The sequence below is a fragment of the Nicotiana attenuata genome, unplaced genomic scaffold (assembly GCF_001879085.1).
Source record: "Nicotiana attenuata strain UT unplaced genomic scaffold, NIATTr2, whole genome shotgun sequence".
Classification (NCBI taxonomy): domain Eukaryota; kingdom Viridiplantae; phylum Streptophyta; class Magnoliopsida; order Solanales; family Solanaceae; genus Nicotiana; species Nicotiana attenuata.
Genome location: NW_017674479.1, coordinates 15,145 through 31,158, shown reverse-complemented (window position 1 = coordinate 31,158; position 16,014 = coordinate 15,145). Strand labels below are relative to the sequence as shown.

The window sequence follows — 16,014 nt, the reverse complement described above, 5'->3', positions numbered from 1 at the left end:
TCATTTGCAGGTTTGGAAAGGTCTATATAATCTACACATCTAGGAGCAAAGAGATATTAAACCAACATCTTATATTAAACAGATGTGCGTGAATAATATTTGTAAGGAACTCAAAGACAAACTTTCATTGAATTTAATTTTTCATATAATGCAAGTTTAAAGCAAATAAGATATGATTTGAACTAAAACGAGATGAGGCAATTTGTCTAAAAAAGTATAGTACTATTTAGTTAGTATTTGTGGCAACTAAAGTCGCCATAAAGTTAAAGCTACTGCGGCCAAGGAAGTTGCGACTGAAAGTGTAAAGACTCTTTGTGGCATCTATAGTCTCCATTGAAACGGGAAAAGGTTGCCACCACAAGCCAGTTAATTTTAATTAGCACGCCACTAGAACTAGCGATACCTGTGATGACTTTTAGTGGCGAGCACTATCACCACAAAAGCACTTCTAACTTTTCTTTGCAACTTGCTTGTCCACAACAGCCTTAACTTTATGGTGAATTTACTCGTCTAAGTCTTGACATTTCATAGCAACTATACTCGCCACTAAAAGACGAATAGGTTGACGACCTACCTAAAATCTATTGTTTTAAATTTTTTTTGGTCGCATAGTTGTTTATGTTTTATAGCAACTCTTAGCCGCCACTAAAAGTCAAATATGTCTTTAATAAAGTTATTATTCACTGCCGACCAATATAAAATATATTTTGACGTGATGATCATAATACATAAAAACATCATAAATTTCATTTGAGGCAATCAATAGTTTTGTAGTTCATAACCATGTTCCGACATTCTCACACAAGCTCATTCCCACGTGCACAAAGATAACTCTTTTCGTCATAAGTTATTGCAATCAGCTTGTAATTGCCTCTTAGTAAATCATATTTGCTTCTATGCAGAAATTCACTTGCCAATACTTCATCGTTGTTTCGATGCCTTAATAATTTCTTTTTATAATGGTTTTCTCCCGGTCAACTTGCACATGACTTGATTCTGCCATGTACCAACTACCTATTGATACTAGGTACTCCCTCCGGTCCAAAATAAGTGATTTTTTGGCCTTTTTCTTGTGGTCCAAAATAAGTGATTTTTCCAGATTTCAAGAATGAATTAATTATTTTTTTCCTACATTGTCCTTGGAGTAAATTGTGTTGGAATATGTGTTAGGAGTGTTTATGTGAGATAGTAAAGGTTAATATAGTCAATTCCATTGCTAATTAATGCTAAAAGGTGGATTTCTTAATCTGTGTGAAAACATCCAAAAAATCACTTATTTTGGACCGGAGGGAGTAACTTTTTTCACCAAGGCTTTGGCAAATGGAAAGAAATCGTCTAGGGGTTTTTATTTGCTCTTGATACTTGTATCATTTTATCTTTGTATTTCTTTTTGTGTGTCTTCCATGATTATTTCTGTATACAAAGTTTGTTAAAGGCTTGATTAGAAAAAAAACTGTGCAACTTTAATATTAAAAACTGCCTTAATTGGAAGTTGTTTGAAGAAGAGATGTTGTTATGCATTGTAACTTAATTTATTTGTAGTTGTATCTTCTTCTTTGTTTTGATATTTGTCTTACAGTTGCATGAAAAATTTCCTCAGCGTAAAAAGAATTTGTCAAGGTAATTTAATTTATTCTACCAAAGAAATGAAAGATAAACAAATAAATTAAACCAAGAAGGGTTGTTACGGTCTTCCAAAAGTTGAATATAAGAATAAATTGACTAAGTGTAGAAGACTTAACAAACACAATTTTTTAGAACTTTTGAAGTCATTAGATGAGGTGCTTGATTACATAGTCATCATTATTGTTAGAGCAGTTAAATAACATAAGTCAAACTTTCTCAGGGTTAAACTTTTCTATTTATGTATCTCAAATTGTAGTAGCCAAGTGATGCCCACCCATAATTTTTATAATTACTCTCAACAGCCCTGACTGGGACACGTGGTTAGTCAGAATTAAAAAGGAAGAGGAGAAAAAATTGAAGCAACTTCTATACAGGAAAATAAAGCTTATTGTTGGAAGTTTGAAAATTGAAGGAGATTTATTTTGCAACTTTAAGTTTTGTATGCATTGACAACATATAATATTTGTATACTATCAGATTAAGTTTATCGCCTCAACAAATTGCCAAGGGTGTGGCCTATGTGGCCTAGTGGTTAATGAAGTGACGGGTGCAAACTTTGGAAACCACGGTTCAAATCTTAGAGGCATAACTCTAAGTTGGTTTCTTCTCATTTGCCTAAGCTTTTGCGGGTAGAATCACTCTGTACCTGTGCTAGTGGGAATTCTTTACGCTATCACCATGCATAACTTAAACCCTTTTCAAACAAACATTATAGTGAGGAGACTTGTTATCATGTAGATAGCAGATCAACATGATATCTTTAATATAGGCTAAGAATGTGAACTCAAAGAAAATATAAAAAAGACACACACACACACTGCATTTTTGTATGAAGAGTAATATACTCTGAAGCTCATGCAGAGGTATAAATAGTGGATAACATGCTATACATACTTGTGAACCTAAGGTCAATTCAGCAATCACAAGGAAAATGATTAGCTACTCTAAAATGCCAAACCTTGTTGTTGTATTTTGTGTAGCCTCCTTTTGCATCTGCACTTTCTATATCTCTATCAATATTTTCCCGGATAATATTCACTTCTATTATCGTTAAAAACACAAGAAAATGGAGTACTGTGAGAAACAAAAAAAGTAATAAGCCATTCCCTCCAGGTCCAAAACCATGGCCTATAATTGGCAGCCTTCCTCAAATGCTTCTAAATAGAAAGCCAGCATTTCAATGGATACACAATCTTATGGAGGAAATGGACACTGAAATCGCTTGCATTCGTCTTGGTAATGTCCATGTTATTCCCGTCACTCCTCCTGAGCTTGCTTGCGAGTTCTTAAAGAAGCAAGACTCCGTTTTCTCATCGAGACCTATTTGCATGTGCAAACCTCGTTAGTGTGGGGTCAAATCAAAACAAAAAAAAAAAAAAACAAAAACAAAAAGCAATTAAAAAAGAAAGAAGATAACAACAAGTTGCAATGGCAACTTGTTGCAATAACGGCTGAAACAAGAACCAAGTTGCAACAAGCTGCCAAAACTTGTTTTGGCCGGTTACAAATTTCAATGCAAATTGCAAAGAAACCATTCTGATTGGTCCAATAGTTGGCAAGTTTTGCTATAAATAGCAGGCCTCGTTCCTCATTTCAAAAACACCAAATCAGAGAGAGCACAATAGAGCGTAGAGAGAGTAATCCACAGATTGTAGTCTGTGAGATAAATAGTGAGAGTGAGTAATATTGTAGTGAGGTGTTTAAAATAAAGAGTGTTATTTCTTTCGAAGTTGTAGTAGTATCTTGACACTACTAAGTTGTAATATTATAGTGGAAATATTGCTCCACTCGGGTATTGTATTTTACCCCGTTAAAAGAGTTGGTGTCTTTGTTACTCTCTTGTGTTATTGTTATTTACCGTGGATATTATTCCTGGGCGGGACTATTATTTTTATTCCCAACAACGTGGTATCAGAGCCATGGCGAGTAATGGTCCGCTGTCTTTCCAATATCCCCGTCTCACAAAAGATAATTATGAGAAATGGTGTCTACGTATGAAAGCCATTCTAGGCTCACAGGATGTGTGGAAAATAGTAGATAGAGGTTATGTAAAACCCGATAATGAGGAAGCTCTGCCTCAAAATAAAAAACATGTCTTGGCAAAGACAAGGAAGAAGGATCAACAAGCCCTCACGCTCATCCACCAATGTTTGGATGATGCCATGTTTGAGAAGGTGGCAGATGCTACCACCTCAAACGAAGCTTGGGAGATTTTACAAAATTCTCTTCAAGGAGTTGACAAGGTGAGGAAGGTAAAACTTCAAACTCTAAGGGCTGATTTTGAAGTTTTAAAAATGAAAGAATCCGAATGCATTTCGGATTACTGTTCAAAAGTAAAGGCTATTGTAAATCAATTGAGACGATACAGGGAGGACATAGAAGATGTCCGTGTGGTAGAAAAGATCCTTTGCACTTTAACACCTAAATTTGATTTTGTGGTGTGTGCTATTGAGGAGTCTAAAGATTTAGACTCTATGATGGTGGAGCAATTGGAGGGTTCTTTACAGGCTCATGAAGAAAAGATCAAGAGGAGATAAGAAGTACCACTGGAGCAACTTCTTAAAACTCAGGCATCCTTTAAGGATTATGGAGGTGAAAAAAGCTATCGAGGGAATGGACGAAGAAGAGGCCGTGGCGGTCATGGCAGAGGAAGAAGTAACGGTAACAGCTTCAACAATGAAGTTAAAATCCACCAAACATTCAGAGGTCGTGCTCGTGGACAAAGAGGAGGAAGAGGACGTGGCTACTACCAAGAAAATAATGGACAAAGGTATGACAAATCAAAATTGAGTGTTATAATTATCATAAATTTGGCCACTACTCTTGGCAATGTCGTAGAAATGTTGAAGAGAAAGCTAACCTTGTTGACGACAAGAAGGAAGAAGATGAGTCAACGTTATTGCTGGCACTCAAGGAAGAAGACAGGGATGATTGCAGCTCGTGGTATTTGGACAATGGAGCAAGCAATCATATGTGTGGATGCAAAGAAAAGTTTGTGGAGATCAATAAAACGGTGAGAGGTAATGTGTCCTTTGGAGATACATCAAAGATTCAAATCGAAGGGATAGGGACAATTCTGATCTCCTGAAAAGATGGTAGTCACAAGCTAATTCAAGATGTATATTATGTGCCAAAATTAAAAAGTAATATTTTGAGTTTGGGCCGACTTCTTGAAAAGGAATATGACATCCACATGAAAAATATGCATCTTTGGCTTAGAGATTCAAGTGGAATTCTAATTGCTAAAATGCATATGGCAAAGAATAGATTATTTTCTCTGAATCTTAAAACAATTGATGCAAAGTGTTTGAAGGCTAATGTGCAAGATGAATCATGGTGTTGGCACATGCGATTTGGGCACTTGAATTTTGAAGCGCTCAAATCAATGAGAGAAAAGAACATGGTACATGGGATACCATCAATCAACCATCCAAATCAACTATGTGAAGCTTGTCTTCTAGGAAAACATGCAAGGAGAGTTTTCCAAAGGAGGCCATGTCAAGATCAACCAAGCCACTCCAGCTTGTTCACAATGATGTGTGTGGACCAATAAATCCACCTTCTTTTGGTAAAAGTAGATACTTTTTGCTTTTCATTGATGACTTTAGTAGAAAGACGTGGGTTTATTTCTTGAACCAAAAATCTGAAGCTTTTGCTGCTTTTAAAAATTTCAAAGTACTTGTGGAGAAAGAAAGTGGCTATGAAATTAAAGCTCTAAAGTCTGATAGAGGAGGAGAATTCACTTCAAACGAATTTAATGACTTTTGTCAGTCTCATGGAATTCGTCGCCCTCTAACGGTACCTTATTCACCCCAACAAAATGGAGTTGCAGAGAGGAAGAATCGAACGATTCTTAATATGGTTCGATGTATGTTGAAAGCTAAAAGTATGCCCAAGGAATTTTGGGCCGAAGCTGTTTCTTGTGCAGTTTATTTGAACAACAGGTCTCCAACAAGAAATGTTAGAGATCAAACCCCTCAAGAAGCATGGAGTGGAAGAAAGCCAAGTGTCAAATATTTGAGAATCTTTAGGATCATAGCCTATGCTCATGTGCCACATCAAGGGAGAGCAAAGCTTGACGATCGAAGTGTCAAGCATGTGTTTGTTGACTATGATACGAGTTCAAAAGGCTACAAGTTATACAACCCAAGCAGTGGTAAGGTGGTGGTAAGTCGCGATGTTGAATTTGATGAAGAATTGGCATGGGATTGGAAGCTCAGGAAGAAACTTTATATGATTTTCTTCCATATCTTAGTGATGAAGAAGAACCAGAGACCCTGGAACCTGTGCAGGATACAATTCCACCTCCTTCTCCAACCAATGTTGCATCTCCCTCTTCTCAAGAAAGTTCAAATGAACAGCCGCAAAGGACAAGGAGCATTCAAGAGCTCTATGAGGACACAGAAGAAGTTACTAATTTTGATTTTTTATGTTGTCTCTTTGCTGACAGTGAACCAATGAACTTTGATGAAGCTGTTACAAACAAAAAGTGGAGACAAGCCATGGAGGAGGAGATTGAGTCAATAGAGAAGAACAACACTTGGGAGTTAACAACTCTTCCCAAGGGTCATCGAGCAATTGGAGTGAAATGGGTATACAAAATAAAGAAGAATGCTGATGGAGATGTGGAGAAATACAAGGCACAACTTGTGGCTAAAGGCTACAAGCAAAGGCAAGGCATTGAATATGAAGAGGTCTATGCACCTGTTGCCCGCATGGAGACGATTCGTTTGCTGATCTCTTTGGCAGCGCGAATGAAGTGGAAAATCCATCAGCTAGATGTCAAGTCAGCCTTCTTGAATGGCTATCTTGAAGAAGAAGTCTATGTTGAACAACCATTGGGCTTCGTGGTCAAAAATCATGAATATAAAGTGTAGCGGTTGAAGAAGGTTTTATATGGATTAAAGCAAGCCCCACGAGCATGGAATAGTTGCATCGACAAATTCAAGACAATGGGTTTACTCGTTGTCTCCATGAATATGCTCTTTACCTTAAAGTTCATACTAATGGAGATAGCTTACTTGTTTGTCTTTATGTTGATGATCTTATTTTCACGGGCAATAACCCAAGTTTGTTTGAAGCTTTTAAGAAAGATATGTCCCATGAGTTCGAGATGACAGACGTAGGGCTCATGTCATATTACCTGGGCCTAGAAGTGAAGCAGATGGAGGATGGAATTTTTATCTCTCAAGAAAGCTATACAAAAGAGATATTGAAGAAGTTCAACATGCTCGATTTGCAACCCTGTGAACACACCGATGGAGAGTGGGACAAAATTGTCCAAGTTTGATGAAGGAGAAAAAGTGGATCCCACATTTTTCAAAAGTCTTGTGGGAAGTTTGAGGTACTTGACTTGTACCAGGCCAGATATACTCTTTGCAGTTGGAGTAGTAAGCCGCTTCATGGAAGCTCCTACCTCCGCTCATTTGAAAGTCACTAGAAGAATTCTTCGTTACCTTAAAGGTACTATTGACTTTGGGTTATTTTATTCTTCTTCTAGTGATTTCAACCTTATGGGATTTTGTGATAGTGATTATGCGGGAGATATTGATGATAGAAAAAGTACAACTGATTTTGTGTTTTTCTTGGGTGATTCTGTTATTTCTTGGAGTTCAAAGAAACAGTCCATAGTTACTCTCTCGACTTGTGAAGCTGAATATGTAGCAGCAACGTCTTGTACGTGTCATGTTATTTGGCTGAGAAGATTATTGAAGGAGCTCAATTTACCACAAATTGAAGCTACAGAGATTTGTATTGACAACAAATCCGCACAGGCACTCGCGAAGAATCCAGTGTATCATGATCGAAGCAAGCATATTGATACAAGGTATCACTTCATCAGATAAAGCATTGCCAAGAAGAAAGTTGAGCTCAAGTATGTGAAATCTCATGATCAAGTTGCGGATATTTTTACCAAGCCTCTCAAATTTGAAGATTTTCATAGATTGAGATCAAGACTTGGAATGAAGAAGAAAAATCAAAATTAAGGGAGAGAGGGGCCAAATCAAAACAAAAAAAACAAAAAACAAAAAGCAATTAAAAAAGGAAGAAGATAACAACAAGTTGCAATGGCAACTTGTTGCAATAACGGCTGAAACAAGAACCAAGTTGCAATAAGTTGCCAAAACTTGTTTTGGCCGGTTACAAATTGCAATGCAAATTGCAAAGAAACCATTCTGATTGGTCCAATAGTTGGCAAGTTTTGCTATAAATAGCAAGCCTCGTTCCTCATTTCAAAAACACCAAATCAGAGAGAGCACAATAGAGCGTAGAGAGAGTAATCCACATATTGTAGTCTGTGAGATAAATAGTGAGTGTGAGTAAAATAAAGAGTGTTATTTCTTTCGAAGTTGTAGTAGTCTCTTGACACTACTAAGTTGTAATATTATAGTGGAAATATTTCTCCACTCGGGTATTGTATTTTACCCCGTTAAAAGAGTTGATGTCTTTGTTACTCTTTTGTGTTATTGTTATTTACCGTGGATATTATTCCTGGGTGGGACTATTATTTTTATTCCCAACAGTTAGCAATGGCTACTTGACTTTGGTTTTTCTGCCCATAGGTGATCAATGGATGAAAATGAGAAGAATTCTTGCTTCTCATGTCCTCTCACATACATCTCTTCAGTGGCTTCATCATAAAAGGGATGAAGAAGCTGACCACCTTCTTCGATTCGTTTACAATGAATATAGCAATCAACAGGTAATTAACTTGAGGAAAATGACAAGATATTATTGTGGGAATGTTATTAGGAATATGATTTTCAGCAAGAGATTATATGGAAAAGAAGCTGAGGAGCAAGTTGATCCATTCTTCACACTTCTTGAATACCTCCATTATTTTGGTATCTTAGATTACTTACCATAGTTAAGTGTGTTTGATTTGGATGGTCACAAGGCAATTATCAAGAAAGCCTTTGCCACAGCAACAAAACACATTGATACTGAAGTTGATCAGAGGATTCAGATTTGGGAAGATGGCAACAAAGTTGTAGAAGAAGACATCCTTGATGTTCTTATCATGCTCAAAGATGCCAATGGGAATCAATTGCTGAATGTTAAAGAGATTAAAGCCCAACTCCTTGTAAGTATACTTTAAATCCCTTAAACCATGTGAACGGCATTGTTGAATTGTGTGACCTCCTCGTTTAAATTAAAATATTGAAACGGTGAGAAAGTAGATGGTTACAAACAATTAATATACATTCCTATTCCCTTCTAATGTTCTCAAAGCGTGTTCAAGATTTAATATATACATATAAAAAATAATTTTTGACCTATATATATAATAATAAGTTTCTATATACACAATATATTTTTTGGATGAAGGGTGTTCAGTTGACCATCCTTCAATGTATGTGGCTACGCCACTGGATGGTGCTGATATGCACGATTGGTTGCAAACCATTAATATACAGGAACTCATGTTGGCAACGATGGATAATCCCTCAAATGCAGTTGAATGGACACTTGCAAAAATGTTGAACCAACCAAAGTTAATGGAAAGGGCCATAGAAGAACTCAATACTGTCATTAGGAACAATAGATTTGTTCAAGAATCCGACTTGCCACAGCTAAATTAGGTCAAAGCTTGCATAAAAGAGGCCTTTCGATTTTATCCCATATCGCCTTTTAACGTTCCTCATGTCTGTGTTTCTGATACAATTATATATTAGTGAAAAATACTTCATTCTCAAAGGGAGTGTAGTGCTATTAAGTCGTCTTGGATTTGGCCGGAATCCTAGAGGTTGGGAGAAGGCGATGAAGTTTAAGCCAGAGCGCTTTCTTAAGGAAAAAAATGGTGAAGTAGTTCTCAATGATTCAGAGTTACGATTGTTATCATTTAGCACTGGACGACGAGGGTGCCCTGGTGTGAAAATTGGTTCTACCATTACTACCATGTTACTTGCTAGGCTTCTTCACGGGTTTACTTGGAGTTTACCACCAAATTCGCGATGCAATGACTTAATTGAGTCGTCGAAGAGTGATCTCTTTTGTACATTGCCACTTCTTGCTCAAGCAAAACCAAGATTAGCTAAGGCAATGTATTCTTAACACAAAAATTTGTAAATCTTATTGGGTTGTTGTGTAGAGGTAATCAAATTTCTTCAAGTGTGTCAGCTCTACATGAGTTGTTCTTTTTTCTTTTGTTCTAGTGGCTCGTTTGTTGAATTTTATTACTCCATCTGTCTCAATTTATACGACACACTTTCCTTTTAAGTCTAGTTAAAAAAAATGAAATCTTTCTCTATTTTGGAAACTATTTACAGTTAGCATCCCAATATTTCCCTTAAAGGCATGACCTGATTTACACACTTTCTTTGATTTCCGAATCCCACTGACCTTGAGAAACAATGAAATTAAACACTAATCAAAGATGGAAAAGGAAAATCATCTACTTATATATATAGATATGGATATGAAGAATATAATCTCTCCCGTTCGTCGCAGCAGGGTTTAGGGTTCGGGTTCAGTTTACCCAGTTCCTTAGTCACTAAACATTAAACCTAATCACCAGTTTTCTTCCTTATTTGGGCTTACAGTAGTTGACTTTTGAACGACTAAACTATTTATGGCGGACGAAAAATATAGACTGATGATTGTAGAAATAAAATCTGTTGTATTTAGTGATATAAAGAATGAGAGATGCTACGTGAAAGTGTCCACATGTAAAGACAACCAGCAACTCAAAACAACTAAGATGAACATGGTTGGGACCATGCTTCGATGGGCACAAAAGTTTGTTTTCGTTGTTCCATTCGATAGAATCCCTCATCTTGGTTTCGAAATATTTAGGGCACCTAATAAGTTCTAACCCTACTCCTTAGTAGGTGTTGTCGAATACAACGACAAAACAACAACAACAACAATCCAGTATAATCCCACTAGTGGAGTCTGGGGAGGGTAGTGTGTACGCAGACCTTACCCCTACCCTGGGGTAGAGAGGCTGTTTCCGATAGACCCTCGGCATCCCTCCCTCCAAGAACTCCCCACCTTGCTCTTGGGATGACTCGAACTCACAACCTCTTGGTTGGAAGTGTAGGGTGTTGTCGAATACGTATTATGGTATAACGAGGGCGTAATCCAAGGAGTAGAGGAAACTACTGAATATGATAGCGATAGAGTCTAAGAGTTGTAAATACAATAACTTTGATCTCATGTTCTTTATGTAATGACCAAAAATTGGGGTCAAACCATCTTGGATATTTATATAGAAGAAGCAGAGTCTCTGAAGACCTGGATCCATTAGCAGTGTCCTTATGTTTGGGTGTCCTATTTTCACCAGTTCCTCCTTAAAATAAACAAGTCATCACCAAGTAGCACCAAATCAGGTGAAGAAAATGCCAGTAGTCAATGTCAGGCCACAGTAACAACCACCTCATATGAAGGGGTCCATAAAGGAATCAATTCCGGTAAGATAACACCAAGAATGAAAGATTAAAAGCGGGATTTAAAGAATCTTACCGATCCATCTCCAAAAAATTAGTATGACTGCAACACAGTGAATCATGAGGATGTAGTTAACTTCTGGTGAGTACACCTCACCTTCTTTGCTGGAGGATGTGTGAACTACCTTCACCCGAGGAAAATAATCCAACACAACTGATTGCTTAATAACAGATAAGGTGGCTGAAATCAGTGACTGACTTGCAACTATTGCAGCTAATGTGGCTATTACAAAAATTGGCCAGTACACAGCAGATGGTATAAACTTGTAAAATCCATCAATATGGTCGTTTGGATTTCTGATCAGATATGCTGTCTGGTCTGCATATGTCAGTACTAATGATGGAAATATATTAAAGAGAACGCAATCAAAGCAAATAAACAAGCGTTGGGCGTGCTTGGAGCGCATAATCGGATACTGCACCACTTCTTCTTAACTCTTTAAGAGCTAGAAGATGTGCTTCTCTATATAAGCACAAAGATTTTCTTTCCATTTTCCGATAAGGGACAAAGTGCATTAGTAAATGAAACAACTTCAAACTTTTCTTTTCCCTCCATTTTCCATTCACACCTCTTATCTAATTAGATAAAAATTACCCAACACATACCGTCTCCATTATGTGAACTGTAAAGTTGTTCTTGTTTACTCCAATCAGAGCAAATAAACAAATTGGTGCATTTTAAATAAAGTGAAAACTGTCCATCACAAGAAAGAAAAAGATACTAAAGAAATACATTAATCGAATGAAAATGGATGGAGTATTATTATCCCTAGTATTCTTCAACATAACTTGACAGATCTGATTCCACGCAACCAACTGGCATTGAGTTAGTTTTTTACTTAATAAGTCAAACAATTTATATATTGATAACCACTAAGGCACTAACATGGTGTTGGAAATTAATTAAAGGTGTTGAAAACTCTATGATACTCGAGTACTAAGTTTAAATCTCTCTAGCTATATTGATATCATTTTGATCTTTTTAATTTATTGATTATTTTTAATTAATCCTCTCTACTCCTCTCTCCTTCTTGCCATCATTTCCACAATATTCTGATTCTTGAGTAGTTGATAATGGCAGCTTATAGTGCTGTAATTTCTCTTCTTCGAATTCTTGAGGAACGAAATCCAGAACTCATTCACAGTCAAACTGCTAAAGCGCTCGAATCTCTTCATGCAACTGCTGAATATTTCCAAAAAGTTCTTGAAGAAGCTGACAACAGTAGGTTTGACACTAAAAAAGTCTAAATCTTTTGAGGAAAGAATAAGAGTTGCTGCTAGTTATGCAGAAGATGTTGTTGAGCTGAAGATTTATCAAATCATTAAAGGCTCAAGCTGGACATTTGGAATTTTACAACACGAGGATTTGCTACCAGTTGTTGAAAAAATGGATATAACAAAGAAAGAAGTGATGGAGATTGTTTCTGACTTGAGCACTAGTACTCATGATGCTGATGATGATCAAACTCTTGTATTACCTGGGGATTCCTTGATTGGCACTTCTTCAATAAGTAATCAAATGCTGTCAAATTTGGAAGATGATACCATGCAGGGACTTGACGATGACATGGAGATCATAGTTAAGAGATTGACAGGACCACTGTCGGATCTAGACATTGTCACAATATGTGGCATGGGTGGCATCGGTAAAACAACGCTTGCTAGAAAAGCTTATGATCATCTCGCAATCAGGTATCATTTTGACATTCTTGCTTGGGTTACAATATCTCAAGAATATCGAAGTAGAAATGTGTTATTAGATGCTTTACATTGCATTTCAAAGCACACAAATACTGTCAACAGAAAAGATTATGAAACGAAGGGTGACGATGAGTTGGCCGATGTGGTGCAGAAAAACCTAAAGGGTCGAAGATACCTTGTTGTTGTTGACGATATTTGGAGTACGGATGTTTGGGATAGTATAAGAGGAATATTTCCTAATTACAACAATGGGAGTCGAATCTTATTGACTACTAGGGAAACAAAGGTAGCGATGTATGCAAATACTAGCAGCCCTCATGAGATGAACCTCTTGACTTTAGAAAACAGTTGGAAGTTACTTCGTGATAAGGTGTTTGGACCAAAACATGATCATCCTCCTGAGTTGGAAGAAATTGGAAAGAAAATAGTAGAAAAATGCCAAGGACTACCCTTGACGATTTCGGTGATTGCTGGACATCTATCTAAAACGGCCAGGACATTAGAAAGTTGGAAGGATGTTGCCCAATCATTAGGTGATATAGTTGCTGGTCATCCAGATAAATGCTTAAGAGTGCTCGGTTTGAGTTATCACCACTTGCCTAATCACCTCAAACCTTGCTTTCTTTTTATGGGTGGTTTCGCGGAGGACTTTCAGGTTGATACTTGGAGATTGATCCAATTATGGATCGCGGAAGGTTTTATAAGAACGTCAGGAAGTGGGTTGGAGGAAGTGGCATTAAATTATTTGGAGGATCTTATCAGTAGAAACTTGATAATGACTATAAAAAGGAGATTCAATGGTGAAATAAAGATATGTGGAATGCATGATCTACTGCGTGAATTCTGTTTGATAGAAGCTACAATGACAAAGTTTATGCATGTTGAGAGAACTAACTCTACTCTTTCATTAACACAAAAGCATAATGTTCGTCGCTTCAGTTTTCAAACCGAGGATTATTTGGTTGGTGATTGTTGCAAGATATTACCCCCTGTTGCCAGATCTATCTACGTATTTTCTCTATTAAGACGACCTTTTACAACCCATTACAACCTTCGTCATAGGATGAGGATGAGGTTGAGGAACCTTTTATATTCAGATATTACACAACATCCTACAATACTTGAAGTTTTCTCTCGTTTCAACCTTCTCAGGGTATTGGCCATCTTCACTGGTGCGTTCCATTCATTTCCACTAGCGATTACAAAGTTATTTCATTTGAGATATCTTGCAGTAAAATGTGGTGGAAACCTTGCTGCATCAATTTCAGAGCTTCAGAATTTACAAACTCTAATTCATGCACAATTTCGTTCAGTTATAACTTCATTACCGGGGGAGATATGGATGATGAAGAACTTGAGGCATATACATCTAGAGAGAAACAGTTATTTACCCAGTCCTAGAAGAGAAAGTATCCTAAATAAGCATATTGTGACGGGGATGCCAAATCTAGAGGAACTTTCTGGTGTCTGTTCCACTAGTTGTACAAAAGAAGTCTTTTTCCGGATGCCCAATCTAAAGAGATTGATTGTCTATAAAACTTCTTTAAGAGCAGATGTTAAGGCCAATCAACTCATTGATATGTCTAGCTTGACAAAACTCGAAGCGTTGAAATGTGTTAGCTATGCTTGTGAGTTATCCATCAAGAGGTTTGGTTTCCCAACATCACTTAAGAGGTTGACTTTAGCTGGCTCATTTTGTTTTCCTTGGGAAGACATATCAACTCTTGTCATGTTGCCAAATCTTGAAGAGCTCAAACTTAAAAGGTATGCTGTCAGTGGTCCAATATGGAGATTAAGTGATGAAGACAAGTTCGAAAGCCTAAAGTTATTGTTACTTAGTGAGCTAGATTTTGAGCGTTGGGAAGCTAGTAGTGATAACTTCCCAAATCTAAAACGCCTTGTTCTCAAGAATTGTCGCTGCCTGGAAGAAATCCCAACAGATTTTGGGGAAATTTGTACTTTGGAGTCAATTGAGTTACATAATTGCAGCACTGCTGCTGAGGGTTGTGCAAGAAATATTGAACAAGAACATGAAGAGTACATGGGAAATAACTCCCTTAAGGTCTACATCCATAGCAGTCACAGTAAAATTTAGATCTCTCTATTTTATTCCATCTCTGTTAAAGTATAATTACCTCCTTGAAATAAGCATGTTAATACATGTCTCACCCATTTCTGATTTAGTATTTTGTAAACAATAACTAATGATGTTCTGTAATATTTATTCTGTTTTGTACGATAGTTCGAAATGAATAAGGTTTCTACTATGCATTGTCTATGGTGTATAAGAATCGGAGGTTTCTATTAAGTATACTACACTATAAATATGCAGCTAGGGAAGATATATATAGAATCGCAAACAGAATGGTGCGAGCAAGAGCAAGCATAAAAAAGCAGGTATTGAAATGCAAAATGTTTTTTATAAAATAAAAGAAACTTTTTGAAGAAGACTGATCTATTGATACCGGGTATGTAAAATCGAATAAGATCGCAAATAACTCATTCATTATTTATCCTGTAACAAATTGTTGATCATATTTACCAATGGAAGTGTTCCCTCTGTCATTATCTCTAATCTAGAACTATATGAAGCATGAGAGAAAAGAGATAGCCCAAAAACTAAAAGCTCGGGTAAAAACAGCCGAGACGATAAGAAGCCATGCCAATAACGAGGTTCTAAGTCAAAGAATGCATCAAAGAACCTTCTTGTAGCAGGTAAATCAAGCTTCAGAAGAATATCCATACCGAAGCAAAAGAACTCTCTTTGACGCCTCCTCTCTATAGGCCACAAATCTTTCCAAACAGCAGCAGATAATTCATTACTCGAACGACTTCTTTCAGAACCAAGGTATTGAATTATGGCATTTGCAACAACAGGAGCTGCAGCTAGTGTCCTCGCCACCATATGACCAGTGGACGGATGACCATACCAGCTGTACCACCTATTCCAATAACTCTCTGAGATTATATTGGAAGAGGACCACCCATTGGTATTGTTTACCCTGGAATCCGGATAACAATTGAATTTATATGGGGTTTTAAGGATCCGTGAACTAAAAGATACAAAAGGTTTGGATTGAGGAAAATAAAAGATAAAGACTCAACAATTGCTGTTAAAGTAAATAATCGCAGAATATAATATTGCTTAGAACAATTGTGCTTGATAGCGTACAAGAATTGAGAGAGATGGTACTGTAGAGTAATGGTTTCCCCTCCCCTCTTTATGGGGTCTTCTCCC

General features: G+C 37.0%; 2 protein-coding genes and 1 long non-coding RNA gene across 3 annotated transcripts; 2 read left to right on the top strand and 1 right to left on the bottom strand.

Moving 5' to 3' along the window:
* Positions 1-7,224: 7,224 nt before the first annotated feature.
* LOC109218739 lies at positions 7,225-9,806 on the top strand. Its single transcript, XR_002066814.1, has 2 exons — positions 7,225-8,710; positions 9,045-9,806. It is a non-coding gene; the product is annotated as an uncharacterized LOC109218739 (long non-coding RNA).
* A 1,779-nt stretch (positions 9,807-11,585) lies between these two features.
* LOC109218740 (putative late blight resistance protein homolog R1B-12) lies at positions 11,586-14,940 on the top strand. The gene has a single exon (XM_019383122.1). The coding sequence runs from the start codon at positions 12,250-12,252 to the stop codon at positions 14,869-14,871; it is 2,622 nt and encodes an 873-aa protein (XP_019238667.1). The 5' UTR covers positions 11,586-12,249; the 3' UTR covers positions 14,872-14,940.
* Positions 14,941-15,259: 319 nt separating this feature from the next.
* Positions 15,260-15,759, bottom strand: LOC109218735 (lycopene beta cyclase, chloroplastic-like). The gene has a single exon (XM_019383116.1). It carries the CDS (start codon positions 15,679-15,681, stop codon positions 15,283-15,285), a length of 399 nt encoding a protein of 132 aa, XP_019238661.1. The 5' UTR covers positions 15,682-15,759; the 3' UTR covers positions 15,260-15,282.
* Between the last annotated feature and the right edge of the window lie 255 nt (positions 15,760-16,014).

Coding starts and splice junctions, on each gene's coding strand:
- LOC109218740 (XM_019383122.1), top strand. CDS start 12,250: ATGCAACTGCTGAATATTTCCAAAAAGTTCTTGAAGAAGCTGACAACA.
- LOC109218735 (XM_019383116.1), bottom strand. CDS start 15,681: ATGGTGGCGAGGACACTAGCTGCAGCTCCTGTTGTTGCAAATGCCATA.